This window comes from Thermobia domestica, chromosome 16, assembly GCF_964235325.1.
Source record: "Thermobia domestica chromosome 16, izTheDome1.hap1.1, whole genome shotgun sequence".
NCBI classification, from domain to species: domain Eukaryota; kingdom Metazoa; phylum Arthropoda; class Insecta; order Zygentoma; family Lepismatidae; genus Thermobia; species Thermobia domestica.
This window is the reverse complement of record NC_137469.1, coordinates 2861296-2884462: the sequence shown is the minus strand read 5'-3', so window position 1 is coordinate 2884462 and position 23167 is coordinate 2861296. Positions and strand designations below refer to the sequence as shown.

The window sequence follows — 23167 nt, the reverse complement described above, 5'->3', positions numbered from 1 at the left end:
ATTTTTTAAAACGGTAGTCCTTGTTAAGAAACATGATTAAACATTAACATTTTAATGATGTCCTTGATCTTAATCCATATCTTAATGTGTTTTCATGATCTTGTGTAATATTGAACTCGACGTACGAACAAAGGCTGTCTGCATGTAAACGAGGCACAAATCCAGTTTTATCTCCTTTATACATCTCACCTGTGCATCTGATTACTACGCGTCTTGGAGGCTTTTTAGTCGTATCAGCAAGCGCAACAGTGAGAGACCTAGGCAAAAGCTTTTATCTGAAACAAATAACAAGCCAAAGGGTTTTAGTGCTACTAGACAAGAGAGAAAAAATTAAATGAAATGTTTGAGTTTTACGTCCCATGTTTATTCCGGCTAGATTAAAACAGACGGTTATGATGAGAAATGAATAAAATGGTGGAATGAAGAAAGTGGGAGGAAACGGGAGAACCCCGAGAAAACTCATGCACACGGAGTTTGTCCACGACAAACTTCACTTGGCGCGAGCTGGGACAAAAATTTACGAGTGGAGAACAGAAAATCGTATTTCTCATCTGTCGTGGGCAAGACTAAGTAAAATTTGAAAATAAAATGCAATACAATTTCTTCTTCCCTTGATTTTTGGAGCAATTTGGGAGTTTTATCCATTCTTATTCATAGCCACATTTCGACAATAGTTACGAAATTTTGGAAATGTTCTAGCGTTACTTGTTAAACTACAGATTTTTCATTCAAACTTCTTAGATAAGATTAAAAAATAATTATATCCAAAAAAAACATGATAAACATCAGGTGTAATACCACATTCTATTGGTTTAGTAGAAATAAAAACGGATATCTAGAGGACAGGTCCGAATTTTAAGTAACTAGTCAAATCTGAATATTGGTGTATTCGGTCCGCCTGGCATGTTATGCAACCCACATTGATTTGAACTTTTGTGGGTTGCAGGCGATCTACGGAGTTACACATTCAGTATAGTCGTATCCAGTTTACTTGAGTATTTAGCGACTGGAAATGAAGTGAGTCGCATGATTTTGCCTTTTAAGGCTACAGAAGACGGTGACTAAAGCAAGTGAATGATGATGGAAGAATAGGTGGAATGAGAAAGTGGGAGAAAACCGAGAAAACCCACGGACACAAAATTGTCCCTCACAAATTTACTTGGTTGGGGATCGAACCAGAGACCTCACTCACCAGAGGTAGCCGCTCAACCACTGAGCCACCGTACCCCGAACTTAGCTGCTGGCTTCGACGTATTTTGTGACTTATAGTTCTCGAGATCTCCTAGAGTCTTGCGTCCACCACTGCGGTTATGAAGGGTGCGACTTAGGTGAGTTCCGAGCCACGATTCGAGCTGCTTGAATCGAATTAGTCCTAGAAGCGACAGTTCTATTCGCGACAGGAACTGTTATCAGTCCTATGAGTGACCAAGTCATTTACATTGAGATCATGGAAGGTAATATGATTCCCTGTCGTAAAATATATTTGCCTCTGGCGTTATTAGCGTCCGAGCAACATTGCTATGAAAATTGTACGTGCCAGTGATTCTGTTCGTCAATTATATTTTCCCTCTACTGTGAGTGCAAATAAAATTTAATTTTGAGTTAGATGTGACATAAATATATCAAATGAGACCTATAGGAACGTAAATTTTTCATAGTACATTTTGTTAGGTTCTAAATCACACTATCGTGAAACAAGTTAAAAAAGAGGGAACCTTATCTTCTTGCATTACCTTAGAATGAACAAATCGGTGACTCATATTTCAGTTAACAGATTGAATCGGTCACTCATAGCACAGTTAACAGTTCCTGTCGCATATAAGATTGTCGCAAGTAGGACGACACCCATGAATCCGGTGCAGTTGGGGGGGGGGGTACAGACCATTGTCCACACACACACTATAGGCTCTTTCTCACCATATTATATCGCCTTCAAAAAAGAGGACTACAGGAGCACACCACCAGCTCCATCTGGACCTCATATAGAATTAAAACAGACGTTTTCACTAGTTGTGAAATAATTTACCCTAGTTCATGAAAGACGTCAAAGAGATGTTAAAATAATTTTTGATGTAGAGCTGAAAAAGAAGGGAATATTGCAAATAGGCCACGTATAGAGTATCAGCCCTGGTATATGGAATTTAGTTTAGTTTTAATGGAAGATTTGTCTTATAAAATTAAACGAATATATCTAAGTTTCTTTTCCTTGAAGTGCAAGAAAAAAGTTTCTCTAAAACGCTTTTCAGTTATTTTTGACTGGACTCTCCTTGAAGGCGCTCACGCAAATAACCACTTAAGGGATGAAGCAGATGTCTAAATCTTTGGAGATTTTCCTTGCTCCATTTCCTTTGCAAGGATTAACGACTACTTGCATTGAATCATATAGTTTCCCAACTGATTTTCAGTAATGCTATTGTATAAAAGTTTTTACATCCAATCCCTCTCTCTTGTTTCTTCTGGTTTCTTCTAGAAATGAAGAGATTCAGACACAACGAAATGAAAATTCCTAGAAATGAACTTTATTAGTGAATAATATCGACAATCTGTCATTTCAAAGCAAATATCTTATTTATCATCTGTCGGAGCTAAAACCCAACGATTCTATTTCCGAAGCTTCAAGGTTAGTTAATAACTATGACGTTGTACAGATAAGAGTAAAAAAAAAGATAAGACCAAACATCAGTTATTATGTACGATGTACTGTGCGTAATCCTATCCTATGATATGCATTAGCAAATTATCGAGCAGGCATAGTACGGAATTTGGAAAACTTAACAGACTGAAGGCAATTCATCTAATATGAATAAAATAAGGAGTTTGTGTGTCGAATTTTGAAAAACGTGTGTCGAATTTCGTTTTGGTCTGGGGCCTAGACCAAGGTACCCGGACCAAATTTTGATAATTCTCGGTCCATTCGTCTGGTCTTCAGGCCGCACAGACAGACAGATAAACAAACTCTTTATTTTATTTATGTTAGATAACGTTTCTATCGAAGGGAAAATACCCTTCATTGACTTTTAAAATAAACCTTTATTGAACTACATTTGCAACATACCTGATCAACTAAAGTCATGGGCATCCGAAAGGGGGAAGGGGGCCGGGTCTCCTTGGCTCACGAAAATGTATATGTAATATAGCAAACCACGGATATTAAATACCAGAAATACCAGCCGTAATATAACGACCATGGAGGTGGACTCCCCTAGGAAAATTTCTTCAGGCTCCCTTGACTAAGGCGTATAGCTAGGGTGTAGATTGCAGTCACAACTCACTTGCAATCACCTTCAACACCCTGAAATTTTCAGTTGTTTGTTAATACATATTTATAAATGTGAGGTGAATTCAAGTTTGATCCAGCCAAAAACAATGTCGGGGCTACCCCTGTCTTGTCAGTATTCTGGCTACGAGCCTGAATCAAGCGTCTCATAAGCTAATTTGTTATTTCTCAAATTAACATTTCATAATAGATATCTTCCATTTTTGTCCTAAAAAGCAATTTTACACTTTTTTATTTTGAAAATTTGACTAAGTCGAAATTACAGCTTTCATGGCCTACAAAAGACCTGCAGATGATCATATTTTATATGCCTACTATATTTGTCAAGATGTGCTACAGTGTAAAGTTTGATCCAGATTGGATAGGTTCAATTGAACTCGTGCGACATATAATGTCGTTGTGATTTTTTTCTTAGGTGGGAGCGGATTAAACGATGGGCGAAAACGCAGAAGAAGCTTCACTTCAGATTTTGGTTGCGGAGGGGGGAGGCAATACTCTCCGACATATAAGATTTCCATGTTGTTTTTTTTAAATTTGTATTTATTATATTTATCAAAATGTATTCGTATTTTAAACTCAGGCGGGGCAATTGCCTACCTAAAGACCCAAATGACGCCACTGTATTCCGATTCAGAAAATTAGAATTAATCGTATTCGTAGTCGGTGCATTGATTATGTCTCATGAGTATGAACCAATTAGCCCCATAGTTCTCCTTAGCCTTAAACTTATATAACAAAGGCTCATTGTGATTTGTGCCTTATACTATGGTCGTACGCAGGAATTTATTTCGAGGAAGAGGTGTCCTAATTCAAAATTAGGATAAATTATATTAACATTTGTGAAATTACCTCTAGAATTAGAGTAAATTTACAGAAAAGTCAGGATTTCGGGAGGTCCGTCCCTGAAATACACTTTAGGTTTGTAAGAGTCGTCGTAAATGTGGTTCTTCAATCATGAACATAACTAAAATTTGAAGTTTGTAAGAGTTGTAGAAAAAGAGGTTACGAAATGATAATATGAATAACATTACTACAGCATTTGTTGCTTATAATTTCAAAGGTCTTTACTATATCTAGGCGTTCTTTACAATAAGAATTGAAGGGATGGATTCCAAAAGCCCTTAAGTCCATTTTTGTCAATTTCGAGGTATTGGTTCTATTAAGTTTCATTTCTGTATCTCCGTATATGAAACTGGATTTCATGCCAAAACTCCAAAAATCAAATTAATTGTAGAAAAAAAACAACATCGTTTGCAAAAATGTCCTTAGTCAACAGTATTCTCTGAAGCTTTTTCTGACTCATGCGTAAACACGCTTATATAACTAGAGCTCCTCCGTGGCTAAGCGGTTAGCGTACGCGCCTTTGGCGTGGGAGGTCCGGGTTCGATTCCCGGCGGGAGCTCAAGTGGTTCGGATTCCACGTTAATCAGTAGGTCCACGTCTCATATAGCCTCGCTGCTGAACGGGACGTTAAACTCAACAACTCAACTCAACTCAACTCAACGCTTATATAACTCTTGCTATAGATGGTAATTTCACCGTTATCTTACGAGAAGTAAGTAATTACAATGCTCTTTCATGTAGATTACTTTTCTTTCACAGAAATAGAATGATAGAAACACACACAAAAAATCGTCTCCTGAAAAACTGACTTTTTTGACTTACGCTCTTTTGGAATTGAGCTCTTCAATTTGTAACCCAATCATCTAGTGTGGATAATGGAGCTACCAATCAAATACCAAAGTCTTTAACTGACAGCTCAAATACGTATTACGTGAAAATGAACATACAGTATTTTTGCCTTACAAAATTTCTCATAACTTGTAAACATCTTACCAGCACCACGTATTATGTACCTTTTTAAAAATAAGTAATCCATGAGACGTAGGCTACATTACAAGGTTAAAATGTATTTTGTTGCTATTGTTATGTGTACGACGTTCATTCTATGGTTGCCCCTTTAATTTTTCTTACGGAAAAACGAGTCAAAGAAGAATTAGAAATTTTCTTAATATTACCGTGATAAAATTTAAGTTGTATAAGCAATTGAGAAAATTTATTTTGTACTTGAGATTTTTTGGTTAAATTTCAAAGAAAATTGATCGATTTTCTTGATTATTTTTGAGTCTTATGAGGCTTTCTCCACAACAGGTGCGACTACTCCACTAACAAACCAAATCTCTTTATATCTTGCAAATCCAAGATTTTATTTTGTTCTAGGTTAGTACCGCATGGCGTGTTTCTATCTATTAACACAAAGTATTCTAATAGTAGTTTTATAATTACCACAAGAATTAGCAAAGCACTTTTTAAGAGTACAATTTACTTAGTTTTCTAGCACTTCAACCAAATTTCGATTTTAGAAGTCATTTTAGTTTTATTACCAGAACACTGTTTATTAGCTGAATATCTAGTTGACAAACCTCCAGTAAAGTTAAATAAATATATGCTTTTGGATAATTACATCTGTTTAGTGTCTCGTCGCTCTTTCAAAGGATTTAACTGAGACGAGCTTAGCCAAATTTATGTCATTTCCCATGGCATTCGTTTCTATCTGTATGTTTTCTTCACAATAACATTTTTAAATTTGTATCCTGTTTTCATAAACGGCCTATCCAGTTTCCCATAAGGATCAGATTGTGTCACGTGATCAGATCAAAAGTCACGTTGCATGTTAAATCGACTCTGAACATTCCAAATCCAGCTGTGAGATATTTCAAGCACGTGTCGACGTGGCGTGCCCTGGTAATTCGAAGATGTATATATATATATAATCATTATTATTGGTTTTACTCAGACAACTTGACATTTGACAATGTTCTATCCGTATTTACCTACGTCCGGTACATAATTTATAAGCTCTTCATTATGTCTGTAATAAGCTTTCAATCAGCCATCTCATTATAGTTTTTGAGATATGTGGGTGACTTCAGTTTTTACCTTGTTTTCCATTGACATTAATGTTCAAGTTTTGTGATTTTTGGCTATGTTCCATCCATTTTTGACTATGCTCTTGGAATATAGAATATACATAGTCTCTTCTACATTTGAGCTGAATTGCAGACATGTTCCCCAAAATCTGTTCACATTATTGCAACCGGGTAGGCCCTTTCTTTTCTTCAAGTTGAAGATTACCAATATATAGACTGCTTGCGGCGGTTGCAATCAGTTAAGGAAAAGTGCACCAGTTCAACTTTTTATTTTAAAAAAACACAATAATAATTTCAGGTCAAGAATATAATGTTAGAGGGTAGGTAAAACTTTAAAAAAAAATCTCAATTTCTCCTCTTGTCAGGAACACTAATCACCTATCAGAAAAGTCCTATCACCATTGGACAAAATACTGTATCTTCTTCCCATTCTTTCAGAAGGAAAGATAGAACTAAATTGTTTTTATAAGAGAGAGAGTACAGATGAATTGTAAGATCAAATTTCCCTGCTATATCAATCATTTCACTGTTAAACAATTATAGTTTTATTGACAATGTGTACAAATGTATGTTGAATTATCAGGTTTTGGGGGATCCCGACACAGAGGTTTCCGTCGTTGCACCTCTGAACAGTACACCATGTTAATACGTTGTTATGGATGAGGGGGAATAAGATCTGTGAATTTAAAATAGGTTCCAGAGTTGAACTGATATGAAAACTTTAAAATATAACGTTAAAATTTGTAACATTATTTGATTAAATGTTTGTCTACTTGGAAAAATATGTGAAGTTATTTCTTTTTGTAGTTTGAAATTGTATCGTTGTTTGAAGGTAGCGCGCATGCATTTAATTACGTATCGGCGAAATAAGCGGAAGGATGCGCAAGGTTAAGGCATCAACCTTGAGCATGAACGACGAACACGGACTGTGATTCTATTTTGTTTCTGTATAAAACAACTACAATAAAGTTTTGTTTTTTAAAAAAATGCTTACCCGGCAGCCTGGCCTGGACGCACGCAGACACACACCTATACTGCACGCATGGAAAAGACATACTACACGCACTGGACATGACTTCTCAAAGAAAAACACAGCACTCGGTGAATGTCGTCTGCTGCCCTCCATGGCAACCCTCCGACCACCAAACGAGATCTCTGTCACGTGACTTCTCTCCGTTCTCTTGCCTAAGCACGGGATCGATTGCGGCCCACGTCACTTTACAGAACGCTTTTGAACTTGAAATCACGGTCACTTTTCTGTTTAAAATAAATTGGATTTGTTTCTTTCTAATGTATACTTCAAGAAATTAAATTGTAGCAACCAATGAAATTGCTTTCTGAATCACGACAATGTATGTGCGTCTTTGTGAGCGATGTCATCTTTATGCACTCGCGTCTTCACTTTAAAACGTCATTTCCTTTTGATCACTGCATGAAGAGTTAGAGAAGTTATGTTAAGGTTGCCAGATGTCGTAAGTAGAAAATCCAGGAGAGTTATCTTTAGTTACTTCTCTAAGCAACACAGTTACAGAAGGAGGAGTTTACTTCCTAACAGGGAAATTTCAAATTGAGTCGGCTCTGGGTTTATTGAAGCTAGTGTTGCCCAAGAAACAAGAAGTATCTGTTTTAAATTCAAGACAAGTCGACAAATATGAACATTTTTGCTTCGTTTTCTAGACGAGAATTTTTTCGACTCTCGTGGGCAGCACTAGGTCACTCAAGTCTTAGATTTCAAACATTGTTTAACTGTTACATAGTTCATAGTATAAAAACTATAAATTGATAAAGAGATTGTATTAACATAATGAAGAGCATTTATCAGTGATTAAAGATACGGAAGTCAGCACAGAACATAAAGTAATGTGTCTGTCAGTGTGTGTGTATCTCATAAGCATTTCGCGTAGAAAACAGTCCAATATAGCCACGAAATTTTGTATGCAGACATATCTTCATTACATATAATCGCGTACAAAGTAATTTTCTTTCGATTTTCAACTCGGAGGAGGGGAATTTGAGGAGACCAGTCTTTATAGTGTATATACTGTATGTACTATGAACCATACTGCCTGTGAGATAGACAACCCACACTACTCCACTGTCATCAATGTTGCTTGCCCGAGAATTGAAGACTGCTCGTCCAGTGACTTCTATTTAAATATCACTGGAAAAACTTTAAAAAAAAGTATTCTCTACACCAATGGTTCTCTACCTAATTTTTATCACGATCCCATTTTATGTCATCCTCTTCCCAGCGATTCCTTTATAATTTCTGGTTTGTAATAAACTTGTGTGCGATTTTTAATATAACTATTGCGGAGATCTCACGATATCCATATATTTTTAAAGTAGTAAAATCCATTTCTTTTATATAGTGAATAGAATAACTTCCCTAAAAGCGAATGGATTAAAAACCAAATTTGATCAGTTCATTCGTATTACAAATATCGAATCCCAACGGTCATGCTGTTTAAAAATGAAGGCCGTTTAAAAATTTGAAAACTTCAAAACTCTCTTAATTTTGGGTCATTTGATAAAAAAAGTGACTTGTAATTTTGGTTTAAAAAACTTGGACCGTTGTTAAAAAAAGTTATTGAGTATTTTAAATGACTTGATAATGTGCGTAACGAAGATTCAACCGAGCATTGCCGCACTAGTGAAATCACACCATTCTTAGGTGTCTTATTAGCTTTCAATTTTAATTGTATTTCAATATGCAGGTTTTGTTGCATTTGTATTTTTCAATGTATCTGGTATTTCAATATATAGTTCTCATTAGTTTCATATCGTACCTCTTTCATTTAAATTGATTTTTAAACAACTCTGCACCTGTTGAAAATATTTAGTAGACTTTTTTTGTTCTTAACAGTATGTATAAAAATAAAAATATCCCTATAAGAACAGAATTCAAAATAATGTTTAAAAATATTTTCCAGTATTAGATTCTAATCATATCTATCCCTTCCTCTTATCTTCGCGACCCCCTATGGGTCGCGATCTCAGGTTGACAAACCCTGTTCTACAGGTGTTTATAGGGAGCTAAGTCAAATTCAAACTCGTAAGGGAGCTATAATCTTGTATATTATGAGATGTCTCAAGAATCGCTGATGCGCTTAAACTTTCAATTTACTTTTTGCCCAAAAACGTATTTTTTTGACCTAACACCCTTTGCACAAGCAGCACAGTGGCTCACTGGTGGAGCGCTTACCTCTGGTGCGTGGGGTTCCCGGTTCGATTCCCGTCCGAATAAGTTTGTGGTGGACAACATCGTGTCCGTGGATTTTTCTCGAGGTACTCCTGTTTCCTCCAACTTTCTCATTCCACAAAATGTTTCATCATAATTCATTTGCTTTAATCATCGTCTCCCTAACCTAACAGGCATAATTGCGAGAACTTAAACTGAAAGATAGAAAGATGCACAAGCATCCGAGGTATATTTCAAGCATATTTGTACTTTCAAAGATTTTGCAGGTTCTGAATTAAAACCCAGTAACAACAGGTCCTTACAAACTAGTAATAATTGTGGTTTAGTTTAACCTTTAAACTACGGAGGTAATTTACCTTTAACCTTTAAACTACATTTAAAGCGTTTTCGTAAGGGCTTACAAAGAAGTCCATTTCTTCACTCCTATTTATCGAAGACACATGAAACAAAACGTGTTTTAAAAAAAGTTATTGTAGTACCATTTCGAAATCGAAATATCCATAGTTAAGATAAGAATCAGGGTATTTTGAAAACAAAATATCCCGTAGTTTATAGGTTAAGTGTTGTTATATCACATCTTTCGTGGACCTCATGTGACGCGGATGAATTCTGATAACTTTCATATGAAATTAAGAAAAAAAGTACACAGGGCTTAAGTTTTGTACATAAATTTACAAATCGACTCACAATACATGAGACGAGACAAGATGAGAAAACTATCCATCTTGATTCTGAAATTATTACTTAAATAATTAAAATTTTTCTGACCGGAGTATGTATTTCTTTATTAAAATTAAAATAACTGTTTTGACTTATTTTAATTTTAATAAAGAAGTACATACCCACGTCAGAAATATATTAATTATTTGAGAAAACCTCATTTCTTGTCTCGTGGGTAATACTAATTTAAGATAACATTTTTCCGGTTGATATCTGTAAATAATTACTGATTCATTTTACACGGTTATTATTATTTTGCTTCCTCACAGTCGAACGCTTAATGTCTTTACCATCGGTACGTGTGATTTACGGTTTGATTCCAGGACACAGCACAAGATCATCAATCCTGATTCAATATCGTGAGGCATTTTGGTAACTACTTGAATATTAAGAAGTAGCGAATTCTGATCTAGAATGCCAAGGTTAATGTAAGCAAATGCATCGATTACATATCAAGCAACAAAAATCGTCTCTTCGGCAATATGTCCAAACAGTAGGAACTATTCTTATTGCCAGTAGTAATATTATTATTCCAGTTGAACAAGGGCCGCGATAGCTCCGTGGTAGAGCGTTCACCTCTGGTGCATCGGGTTGCGGGTTCAAACCCTGTTCCCGCCAAATGAACTTTGTGGTGGACAGACACCGTGTGCGGGGTTTCCTCGGGCTTCTCCCGTTTCCTCCCACTTTCTTCATTTCACTATTTTCATTCATTTCTCATAATCACCGTCTCCTTTAGCCTAACCTTCATAAGAGTGGGACGTAAAACTCAAAATTTCATTTCATTTCATTTTCACTTGAACAAATTGAAAGGGTACACAGTTGAGACGCAAAGCGATTACCTCCAGTGCGAGTAACCCCTGATTCGATCCCAAGCTATGTGAGTTTGTGGTGGACAACATTTATCCTCGAGTCTTCCATTTCCTTCCACATTGTCATTCCACCAGTTCGTTCATAATTATTCACTTTCAATAATCACCCGTCTCCCTTAGTCTAGCATAAACAGTCGACGTTAAATTAAAGAATTCAGTTTTTTGAACAGATTGAAATACCACTCATTAGCCAAATGACATCCCACATTAATATTTGAGGACAAAATGTTATAAGAACAGAAAGGAATAAATTAATCCTATAAATCCCATTGGTTTTTGGTTTTTACCCAAAATTTTCTTTTTTTCCAGGCCTTTGCAACATTAGCAGGTCCCCCCATAAAGGCTGCGTTTTCTTCTATGCTTAGCTATTTAATATACCAAAGCTATTTAGCATCATATTACAATTATTATACTATATTTACCTACATTATAGATTTATAGAAAAAGGGAAAGAGGTGTATGTTATATTTATTGATCTTGAAAAGGCTTTTGACCGCGTGAATTGGGAATTGTTGTTGGGAGTTCTAACGAAGATAGGGTTGGAATGGAAAGATAGAAGACTTATAAGAAACTTATACATGAACCAACAAGTAAGTGTTAGGATAGGGGAAGAACTGACGGAAGACTATTTAATGTATCTCTAGAAGAGATAGTGAAAAAGAGCCTACATGATGATGATGGTATTTCGGTAGGAGGTAGAATGATTAGATGCATAAGATTTGCAGACGATATGGCGCTTGTTGCAGAATCTGAAAAGAAAATCAATAAAATGTTAGAAAAAATGAGAAAGGGCTTTGAAGAATATGGGATGAAAATAAATGTTAGAAAGACAAAAGCCATGGTGATTGGAACGAAGGGGTCTGTGCCAAATATAAAAGTAGTAGGGGAGAAAATAGAACAAGTGAATAGTTTTCGATATCTGGGTAGTATTCTTAGTAATAACATGAAATGCGAACGTGAAATAAAAGCAAGGATAGGAATGGCGAAAGAAGCCTTTAGGAGGAAGAAAAGTCTGTTTTGTGGGACCTTGAAGAAAGAGTTTAGAAAAAGACTCATAAAGTGCTTCGTGTGGAGTGTTGTACTGTATGGGGCGGAAACGTGGACATTACGTAAAGGTGACGAAAATCGACTGGAAGCCTTCGAAATGTGGGTGTGGAGAAGAATGGAAAGAATTAGTTGGGTCGAGCGGGAAACGAATGTTAGAAATGGTGGGTGACAAAAGAACATTTTTAGATATTATTAGGAAGAGGAAGAGAAACTGGTTGGGACATTGCCTAATAAGAGATTGTATCATGAGGGACGTCCTAGAGGGTGTCGGGAAAGGGAGGGAGGGGGCGAAGGAGACTACAATTAATGAATATATAAAAACAGAAAGATCATACGCGAAGACGAAGAAGTTAGCGGAGGACCGTGGAGCATGGAAGCTTCTTAGCTGCGGCAAGTAACCTGCCAATAAAGGCAGAATACCTATGATGATGATTTACCTACATAAAAATGTATGTATGTATGTTCCTGAACAAGCACAACTAAGTAATTTCAACCAAAATTGGTACACGTATGAGCCACAATTTACAAAAACGATTATGGATCTAAAACACCCCTAGCACTTCTAGGGGTAAGGGTTGGAATGAGCAACCTTTAGATACAGCCCTAATACATAAGGAAACACTTTGGAAATTAAAACAATTTTGGTTGCCTACTCAATACGGGCAACGTTTACATTGACGTTTGTCCTCCGGGGAAAGGGGTTCAAATACTTTGCATAAACCTTTTCTCCCCGTGCGAGAAACGGGCATTTCAGACAGGGACAATGCCAAAGTCATTACTCGCTCTTATTTAATATACTTAGTTCGTTGTTTTCAAATATATATTTTTCATAAACATTCATGGAACAGGCATTTCAGCTAGTATCATCTATGAAAACTACCAACAAAAATATAACAAATTATGATCTTCGGCCGCATGCTATCTTCTTAAATTTCTAATCTCTTCTATCTATAAAAGGATGGCGGCCCCGTATCCAAGGTGGGTCTAGGGGGACGAGCCCCACCTAAAGTTTTGCTGCCCCCCTAAAATTTTCACGGTACGTTTGCAAATGAACTATAATATAGTGATTAACTACAATATGGTTCGATCGGGCCCCCCTAACTTCATTCGCCCCCTAAATTTTTGGGCTGGCTACCGGCTCCAACGGATGGTTGTAAATCTTCTAGTGGCGTACAAGGGATTTCCCTATGAAGTCAGTGATTTCCACATACATGTTTCAATAGGGAAAGTGGATACTAATCAATACGTATGGAAACCTCAGTGAGTAACAAAAAATTGTTGACAGCATATTGATATCTTGAACAGAATGAAGATATCGGGGGATTTTTGGTGTGTTTTGAATGGTTGCATAAGTGCAGCAGGGAATGAATGTAGTGGATGAAATAAAATTAAATTAACCTTCAGTTTAAGAGTCTTCATCCCGGCGAAATTAAAATACTGCTGATTTAACAGTAATTATGTGATACCTTCAAATAGATAAAAGATAATTGAAACGTGGAACAAGATCGTCCTAGACAATATTATTTCGCGTGCTGTACCGTTATCACAAGTCACTAGTGGGTTTCCGCCGTTTAGAAACGCGAAAATAAATGCCGATTTTTAAAATGGCTCGAAGTCGAAAGCAAATAAATGAGTCGTGATAACGGTATCTCATGTAAAATGATAATGTCTAGGGCGCTCTTGTTCCACATTTCGATTATCTTTTATTTATTTGAAGATATCACATAATTACTATAAAATTAACGGTATTTTAATTTCGCCGTGATGAAGCCTCTCAATGACACACGTTCATGCGCTGTGGGTTAAAGGAGATAGGTAGCTAATGATATTTAATGATTTTTTGAAGAATTGATGCAATGGGTATGTGGAAGAAAATGGTAAAATTTCTGGGAAGAAAACACGGACACGATGTTTTCCATCACCAATTCACTTGGCCTAGAATCGAAGATGGGACCTCTTCCAGTAAAGTTGAACATTATACCACTGACCACCATGCACCCCATCTGCCGTAGCGTATAAACGTTGTTGACAACACGTGAGAACTAATGAGACATGAAAGCAACAAAACTACTTTGTAACAAAGAGTTCAAAAGGGCTACGTCACGAAGGTAAGATATCTGAAAAAACATGAGTAAATGAACTTTAGAGACGGATAATGGCAACAAAGACGACAACGCAACAGAAGTGCGGTGACAGACAATCCACTAACGAACACACCCTGGACTGTTCAAATATGTGAAGATCACAACAGTAAATTGAGTCCACACTACCCTGGCGATAGATAAAGGCCGGATTCTATGTTGTTACATCCCTGAAATTGTATTATTAACTTAGTTTCCAGAATTTTAAAAAAATCTCAAAATGGTGCCTTTTGAGCTAAACGAGTTGGTGGTCGAGAATGTGCAAGGAATTGGAAGAACACCCGAAAAAACCCAAGAATATGATTTTGTCCACCTTAACCCGCCTGGAGATCTCCAATGGGTTCTAATACCTAGTATGAGGCTGTAGGATAACCTTATGCATCTGATAAATCAAATGTGCAGGATTATGAGGGTACTATTGTTATAAATTAACTGACGTGAACCAAGGAGGAAGATGATATTTACAACATTTGTGTCATTTTACCATATTCGCAGAGTGCTGTACTGGTTACCACGTTCGCCTGACGTAACTCCGTTGGATGGGGTGAGAGGAAATATCTAGTGTACGAATATGTCAGACCAATGGTGGATAGTTTCAACACCGTCTTTGAAATGTTCCTTATTTCCTCTTAATTATACAGGTAGTATCTTTACAATATCATTCAGGATTTGTGTAAAGTGAAGTGTCAAAGGATCCGACGGTGGTGCACGGGACTTATTTTACAATTTTTGTCTTTGCATGTTTGAACTAGGCTGGATTAACCCATCTGGAGGTCCGGGCTAAAAAAAAAAAAAAAAAAAAAAAAAAAAAAGTGGTCCCTGCTGTCTTCACCTAATACATTTCTGTGAAAGTACATTAGGAAAGTTAAGGGAATATGTTTCATATTTTTGGTCATATTTTATTTTATGATGGTGACTGTATCTTCATGATTCTTTTTAGAGAGCCAGTTGATATTTTGATCCGAGTGGAGGCCTCTGTCCACTTGGAGGCCAGGGGTTATAGGTCCCCTAAGTTCCCCTTAATCCAGCCTTGCTATGGATATTATATACAACCCCTGTTGACTTCGCCTAATACATTTCTGTGAAAGTACAGAAGGAAAGTTAAGGGAATATGTTTCATATTTCTGATCATATTTTATTTTATGATGATGATTGCATCTTCATGATTCTTGTAGATAACCAGTTGAGATTTTGATTAAAGTAGAGGCCCCTATCCACCTGGAGCCAGAGGCTATAGCCCCCCTAAGCCCCTCCTTAATCCGGCCCTGTGTTTGAACAGTCCATGTGGTTCTCCTTACTGGGAAATTCTTTTCTGCAATCTTGTCGGCTCTTCCTATAACCGTCTGGAAAGTTCATTTACTAAAGTTTTTAGAGATGTTTTTTCTGCTTAACACAGCCTTTTCCAACTTTTTGTTACAAGATAGTTTCGCTCCTTTCATGTGCCATCACTTCCCATGCATTATCATCACCTTTTGCTTACTACGTCGGAACAAATGCATGATAACTCAGTGGTAGAGCGTTCAACTCTACAGCAAAAGGATTCACTTTCGATCCAAGGCCAAGTATGAAGAAGCCTTGGATAATTAAATGAAATGAAATCTTTAAGTTTTACGTCCCATGGTTATGCCGGCTAGGCTAAAGGAGACGGTGATGATGAGAAATGAAGGAAAATGGTAGAATGAATGAAGTGTGAGGAAACGGGAGAACACCGAGAAAACCCACGCACACGGTGTTTGTCCACCACAATGTTCACTTGGCGCGAGCTGGGATCAAAATCAGGACCTCATGCACCAGAGGTGAACGCTCTACCACTGAGCTATCGCGGCCCCACGAGCTCACGTTAAATCCCAGCTCAAGCCAATGGGACTTTATGATGGACAAATACCTTTTATGTGAATTTTTTAATAATCTTTTGTTTCCTTTCACTTCCGTCATTCCATCATTCCATTCGTCATCATCATCATCATCGTTTCCCTTAGCCTTAAACCATAATTGCGAAAATTAAACTAAAAAACTTTTCATAAAATATTTATTGAACAGAAATGTTTTTTAATATATGATTAAATAGCTTATTTATTGGACAATGTAGTTTTTATTCTTTCGTATTTGCTTCTAATACTGTAATAATGATGTTAAAATTATATTTAAGATTTTTTTAATGACAATACAGTATGCGGCAAAACAAACAGTACTGGTATTCGCGTACGGATCGCGCGCAGGTGCAATGTGCTATGAGCTGTGAGAGCCACGTGCATACTTAGTTGTGTGTGGACTAGCGTAGTGTGCAGTTGGCGCGAAGATAATGTTACTCACAACAGGAGAGAAGGTGTTTATTATCGAGTAATATTTCCGCTTATACGGTGTGGAGCAGCCTCCCGCTGCAGAGGATGAGCGCGCACTGTTGTTTTGCACTGGAGTGTTAGCTATGGCATACGATAATGAAGATTTCGTCAGCAATATATAGTTTAGTGGTAAAAGCCATGTCTATCTTCATCGCTACATTAATTGACAGCTGATTATTGACTTACGTGGTTTTGCCCAAAACTCTGTCGTTACAACAACAACGGATGCATCAAGACGGAGCTACTGCCCACTCTCCAAGTGAGTCACTCTGTAATTAGAACTTTTAACTGTAATTTGAACTTGAGAAGTTTGTAAATATGTGTGTAAAATTTCATATTCGTATGTCTTAAAGTTTAATAAATATATGCATTCGAAATACATATATTCTTTTTGAAACAGGGTGTATATATAAAAACATTTCTGTTCAATAAATATTTTATGAAAAGTTTTTTAGTTTAATTTTCGCAATTATGGTTTAGGGCAAAGGGAAACGATGATGATGATGATGATGATGATGAATGGAATGGTGGAATGACGGAAGTGAAAGAAAACAAAATATTCTAATCCACATAAAAGGTATTTGTCCATCATAAAGTTCCCTTGGCTTGGGCTGGGATTTAACGTGAGGTCATGGGGCCGCGATAGCTCAGTGGTAGAGCGTTCAACTCTGGTACATGAGGTCCTGATTTTGATCCCAGCTCGCGCCAAGTGAGTCACTTGCAGAGATGTTATTCTAATTTTTAACAACCGAAGAAACAAAGCATACAAATGTAGACAAAAGCAACTCTTTTACTGGATACCACAAGTGACAAGTAGCAGCCTATACAGCATTCTAATACAAGGTGGTGTGACGAAATTAGGTAGCACTATGAATATCTTGGAAACGAATTATACGAGAAGATGTTGTCAAAAACTATTCGAAAGATATCACCAATGTATCGACAATTGTTGATAATGGTATGTATACGTTTCAAATATAAATAACCCTCACCACTACACTCATGTGATCCCAGTTCTCATTCTTGATATCTGAGCATTTGAGATTAAGAAATAAACGTTTATGCTTTGTTCTGAGAGATCATATGTGTAACGCTGTAGCTGTAAGAATTTCTAAAAATGAAGATAGTTAAACTAAAATTTAATGTTCCTGGATATAACTGGGTAAAATTTACTGTTGTGTCAGGGTATAACAAATAGTTCTGCCAACTCGAAAAATTTTAACAACAGATTCTAGCGAACCGGTGCGAACTGGCTGAATAGCACCACTGATCACTTGCTCTTCTTCCCACGAGAGTTTGGACACCGCTTGATTTACCGTGGAACGGATTTTCCATATTCTTTCCACCTCCCTGACCTCACGACTCCAGATGCCTACAAATTAGATATGCTGAAACAAGCAATTTTCTGAACAAATAACACCACTATACCAGAGTTAACAAAGAAGATTCGGTCATTTATTTTGTCGTTCCAGCAACCCGTGTTCACTAATATGTTCAACGATCTACAGGACCGCTATGAAGAATGTGTGCGAAGTACTGGTCAACATTCTGAACACATGATGTACAGGCGCGATTCCTCTTCAATTTACAGTATATGTTGACTAACATCTGAGAATGTTTCTTGTTTCATTATGTTGTACAATAAATAAATAAATGTCAACCATATGATTTCGATACTGTTTGGTACATACTATATTTGATAACAGATATTCCCTGGATTGCGCTAGGATCTAATGGCACAACTGTCATCCACAAAAAAAGGTTAATGCACGAAGTTACTGCCTCTCGAAACCACTGCAATACACAGGAACACGTTTTACTACTTTAATACTGGAGAAAGATGTTCCCAAAGATATTTTGGAATTCCATTACACAGACACCTCCCCCCCCAAAAAAAAGTTCTGTGAACCGGAACCCAGGATGTGGAATCAATGTATTTTGTTACGCAGAATCCAAATTTCGAAATCCCAAGAAATTCGACCGTGTTAATTCTTTTTTATGGGCGAAAAACTAGCTATTTTGCATAGGGAGAATTCACGTAAGGCAGCCATACAAAAAGAAGTTCTGTGAACCGTATCCCAAGGTATGAATTCAATGTATTTTCATACACAGAATCCAAATTTCGAAACCCCAAGACGTCCGACCTTATAAATGTTTTTTTTTCTTTTTGTAGGCGAAAAACCAGTGAATTTTGATGCGAATTTTGGCACGTAAAACAGCACATACGTTTTCGCCCATAAAACAAAATTGACACGGTCAATCGTCCTGGGGTTTCCAAATTTGGATTCTGTGTAACAACATATATCAAATTCATATCCTGGGGTCCGATGCATTTTTTTTTTTTTTTTTTTTTTTTTTTTGCTGTGTTATCAAAAATCTGGCCATCTGGCAACCCTTGTTTGTGGTTTACGTAGATAAAAGTTTCGCGGATTCTCTTAATTGCTTTCTGAAATTTTAATGGGTTGCTGTGATTTAGCACTTCCGTCTCACAATGTCCTTGACTAAAAATATACAATAAAACTAAGACATTGCAATAAATGTATGTAAGATGTTATACGATCAATGTAGTCTTCACGGAATTGGATAAGTAAACATTCAAAGTAAATATATGTTGAATAATCATAAATGGTTCTTAAGTCATTTTAAGTTTGATTAAAACAGAACTAAAAAGTAGCTAAAAGAAATTTTTGTATGATTGATTTGTATTGAAAAGTATACACTAAACTCATTGCTTAGAAAGAAAATTAGTGTTATGTATCTTATCATAGAAATGAGGGATCGATTGTTTTCTTTGATGATGGCGCCATTAAAGATTTTTCGAATATATTTTGGCCTTCTGATGATAGCACTAATTTTTCTTTTTATGTGGTATCGTCAGCACTAATTTAACACTAACTTTGTGTATAGGTTTTATCTCAATCGGTTGAGTGGGTTTGGCTAGATTGAACCTAGCTCTACCCAGAATTATTTTTTGTTTTTTGACGTTTGTGTAACAGGACATTCTCTTTTTTTTACAGGTCATCAGCACTAATTGGCGCTAATTTTTGGGAAATATTTTAAAATTAGTGCCGGTGTGAGTGGGGCTAGGTTCACGGACATTAAACATTTCTCTTTAATGGTTTATACAACGTAATAAAAATTAAATGAAATCTTTCAATTTAACGTCCACCACAAAGTTATTTAACCGTGGATCGAACCAGGGACCTCACGCAGCAGAGGCAGGAGCTATATTAGCGAGAAAAGTGGAGTTATAAGTTAGGTAGAGTGTCATTTTTCAATATTTTACTAATCTACCACTGAGCCACGGTGCTCCCAATTAGAGCGTAGTAGTTTTGGTTCTAAACTCGTATACGAGGAGCATCCAGAAAGTAAGTTTCCCACGCGTCCCAGAGCTTGGAAACGGTATGTTGCGAGAAGCGACTACGTGTACATGAGAGAGTAAGGTCCTAGCATGGCACATGCACTAGCGGAACTTCTCTAGTGCTCTCCGTGGCAGTGGTTGAAGATGGACGTTCCTATTCTAGGTCCCGCCACGTACGAAGTGCGAGCAGTGATAAAGTTTTTGAATGCACAGAGCATAACAATAATCGAAATCCATCGTTAGCTGTGCCAGGTCCATAGGCCTAGCGGCATGAGCAAGCTGTTCCTGCAGATTTTCCGCTCCTCATTGCACACCACTGTCACGGAGTGCCTGTTGATCAAGAAGTTTTGTGTTGAAGCAACTGACCCTAGAGCACAAAGCAAGGCGCACAGGGTCAGCGACATTTTTGCAACGATACAGCTGACGATGGATTTCAATCGGTGCTATGCCTTGTGCATTCAAAAACTTTATCACTGCTCGCACTTCACAAACGGCGGGAGCTGGAATAGGAACACCAATCTTCAATCACTACCACGACGCTACTAAGAGAATTAGGGAATTTCTACTGGCGCATGCGCCATGTTAGGACCTTACTCAGGACCGCCTCATCGGAGCACATATATAACCGAGGATTTCGGCGACAAGCATCAGTCTGTGACTGGTCACCTCCCTCCTTTAGCTTGTTTCGAAGCTCTAGGGGATACCTAACCCAAAGCGTATAGTTTTCTCTAGGCTTCTTTTCTTCCCACTCAGTTTTGTAGGGACTCCTAACCTCAGTAATCTAGCTTGCATCGGAGCTCTGTGACTCCTAACCTCTTCTCTGCTTGCGTGGAGCATTGGGGATCCTAAATCCACTCCACCTAGCTTGCTTCGGAGCTCTGTCACTCCTAACCTCCTCTCTGCTTGCGTGGAGCATTGGGGATCCTAAATCCACTCCACCTAGCTTGCTTCGGAGCTCTGTGACTCCTAACCTCTTCTCTGCTTGCGTGGAGCATTGGGGATCCTAAATCCACTCCACCTAGCTTGCTTCGGAGCTCTGTGACTCCTAACCTCCTCTCTGCTTGCGTGGAGCATTGGGGATCCTAAATCCACTCCACCTAGCTTGCTTCGGAGCTCTGTGACTCCTAACTTCTTCTCTGCTTGCGTGGAGCATTGGGGATCCTAAATCCACTCCACCTAGCTTGCTTCGGAGCTCTGTGACTCCTAACTTCTTCTCTGCTTGCGTGGAGCATTGGGGATCCTAAATCCACTCCACCTAGCTTGCTTCGGAGCTCTGTGACTCCTCACCTCTTCTCTGCTTGCGTGGAGCATTGGGGATCCTAAATCCACTCCACCTAGCTTGCTTCGGAGCTCTGTGACTCCTAACCTCCTCTCTGCTTGCGTGGAGCATTGGGGATCCTAAATCCACTCCACCTAGCTTGCTTCGGAGCTCTGTCACTCCTAACCTCCTCTCTGCTTGCGTGGAGCATTGGGGATCCTAAATCCACTCCACCTAGCTTGCTTCGGAGCTCTGTCACTCCTAACCTCTTCTCTGCTTGCGTGGAGCATTGGGGATCCTAAATCCACTCCACCTAGCTTGCTTCGGAGCTCTGTCACTCCTAACCTCTTCTCTGCTTGCGTGGAGCATTGGGGATCCTAAATCCACTCCACCTAGCTTGCTTCGGAGCTCTGTGACTCCTAACCTCCTCTCTGCTTGCGTGGAGCATTGGGGATCCTAAATCCACTCCACCTAGCTTGCTTCGGAGCTCTGTCACTCCTAACCTCTTCTCTGCTTGCGTGGAGCATTGGGGATCCTAAATCCACTCCACCTAGCTTGCTTCGGAGCTCTGTGACTCCTAACCTCCTCTCTGCTTGCGTGGAGCATTGGGGATCCTAAATCCACTCCACCTAGCTTGCTTCGGAGCTCTGTCACTCCTAACCTCCTCTCTGCTTGCGTGGAGCATTGGGGATCCTAAATCCACTCCACCTAGCTTGCTTCGGAGCTCTGTCACTCCTAACCTCCTCTCTGCTTGCGTGGAGCATTGGGGATCCTAAATCCACTCCACCTAGCTTGCTTCGGAGCTCTGTCACTCCTAACCTCTTCTCTGCTTGCGTGGAGCATTGGGGATCCTAAATCCACTCCACCTAGCTTGCTTCGGAGCTCTGTGACTCCTAACCTCCTCTCTGCTTGCGTGGAGCATTGGGGATCCTAAATCCACTCCACCTAGCTTGCTTCGGAGCTCTGTGACTCCTAACCTCCTCTCTGCTTGCGTGGAGCATTGGGGATCCTAAATCCACTCCACCTAGCTTGCTTCGGAGCTCTGTGACTCCTAACCTCTTCTCTGCTTGCGTGGAGCATTGGGGATCCTAAATCCACTCCAACTAGCTTGCTTCGGAGCTCTGTGACTCCTAACCTCTTCTCTGCTTGCGTGGAGCATTGGGGATCCTAAATCCACTCCACCTAGCTTGCTTCGGAGCTCTGTCACTCCTAACCTCCTCTCTGCTTGCGTGGAGCATTGGGGATCCTAAATCCACTCCACCTAGCTTGCTTCGGAGCTCTGTCACTCCTAACCTCCTCTCTGCTTGCGTGGAGCATTGGGGATCCTAAATCCACTCCACCTAGCTTGCTTCGGAGCTCTGTGACTCCTAACCTCCTCTCTGCTTGCGTGGAGCATTGGGGATCCTAAATCCACTCCACCTAGCTTGCTTCGGAGCTCTGTCACTCCTAACCTCTTCTCTGCTTGCGTGGAGCATTGGGGATCCTAAATCCACTCCACCTAGCTTGCTTCGGAGCTCTGTCACTCCTAACCTCCTCTCTGCTTGCGTGGAGCATTGGGGATCCTAAATCCACTCCACCTAGCTTGCTTCGGAGCTCTGTGACTCCTAACCTCTTCTCTGCTTGCGTGGAGCATTGGGGATCCTAAATCCACTCCACCTAGCTTGCTTCGGAGCTCTGTGACTCCTAACCTCTTCTCTGCTTGCGTGGAGCATTGGGGATCCTAAATCCATTCCACCTAGCTTGCTTCGGAGCTCTGTGACTCCTAACCTCCTCTCTGCTTGCGTGGAGCATTGGGGATCCTAAATCCACTCCACCTAGCTTGCTTCGGAGCTCTGTGACTCCTAACCTCCTCTCTGCTTGCGTGGAGCATTGGGGATCCTAAATCCACTCCACCTAGCTTGCTTCGGAGCTCTGTGACTCCTAACCTCTTCTCTGCTTGCGTGGAGCATTGGGGATCCTAAATCCACTCCACCTAGCTTGCTTCGGAGCTCTGTGACTCCTAACCTCTTCTCTGCTTGCG

At 38.9% G+C, this 23167-nt stretch overlaps 1 protein-coding gene across 2 annotated transcripts in view; it reads right to left on the bottom strand.

Moving 5' to 3' along the window:
* The window catches only part of LOC145672399 (uncharacterized), a 290548-nt gene that overhangs the window by 252208 nt on the left and 15173 nt on the right, over nt 1-23167 (bottom strand). The window contains exon 1 of one of the 2 annotated variants that reach the window (XM_081741554.1): nt 7202-7339. The exons of the other annotated variant lie outside the window; for it this stretch is intronic. Within the exon in view, the coding sequence (XP_081597680.1) occupies nt 7202-7333 (132 nt within the window). The 5' untranslated portion in view covers nt 7334-7339. Of the gene's footprint in view, nt 1-7201; nt 7340-23167 lie in introns of those variants that run through there. 2 annotated transcript variants of the gene reach the window in all.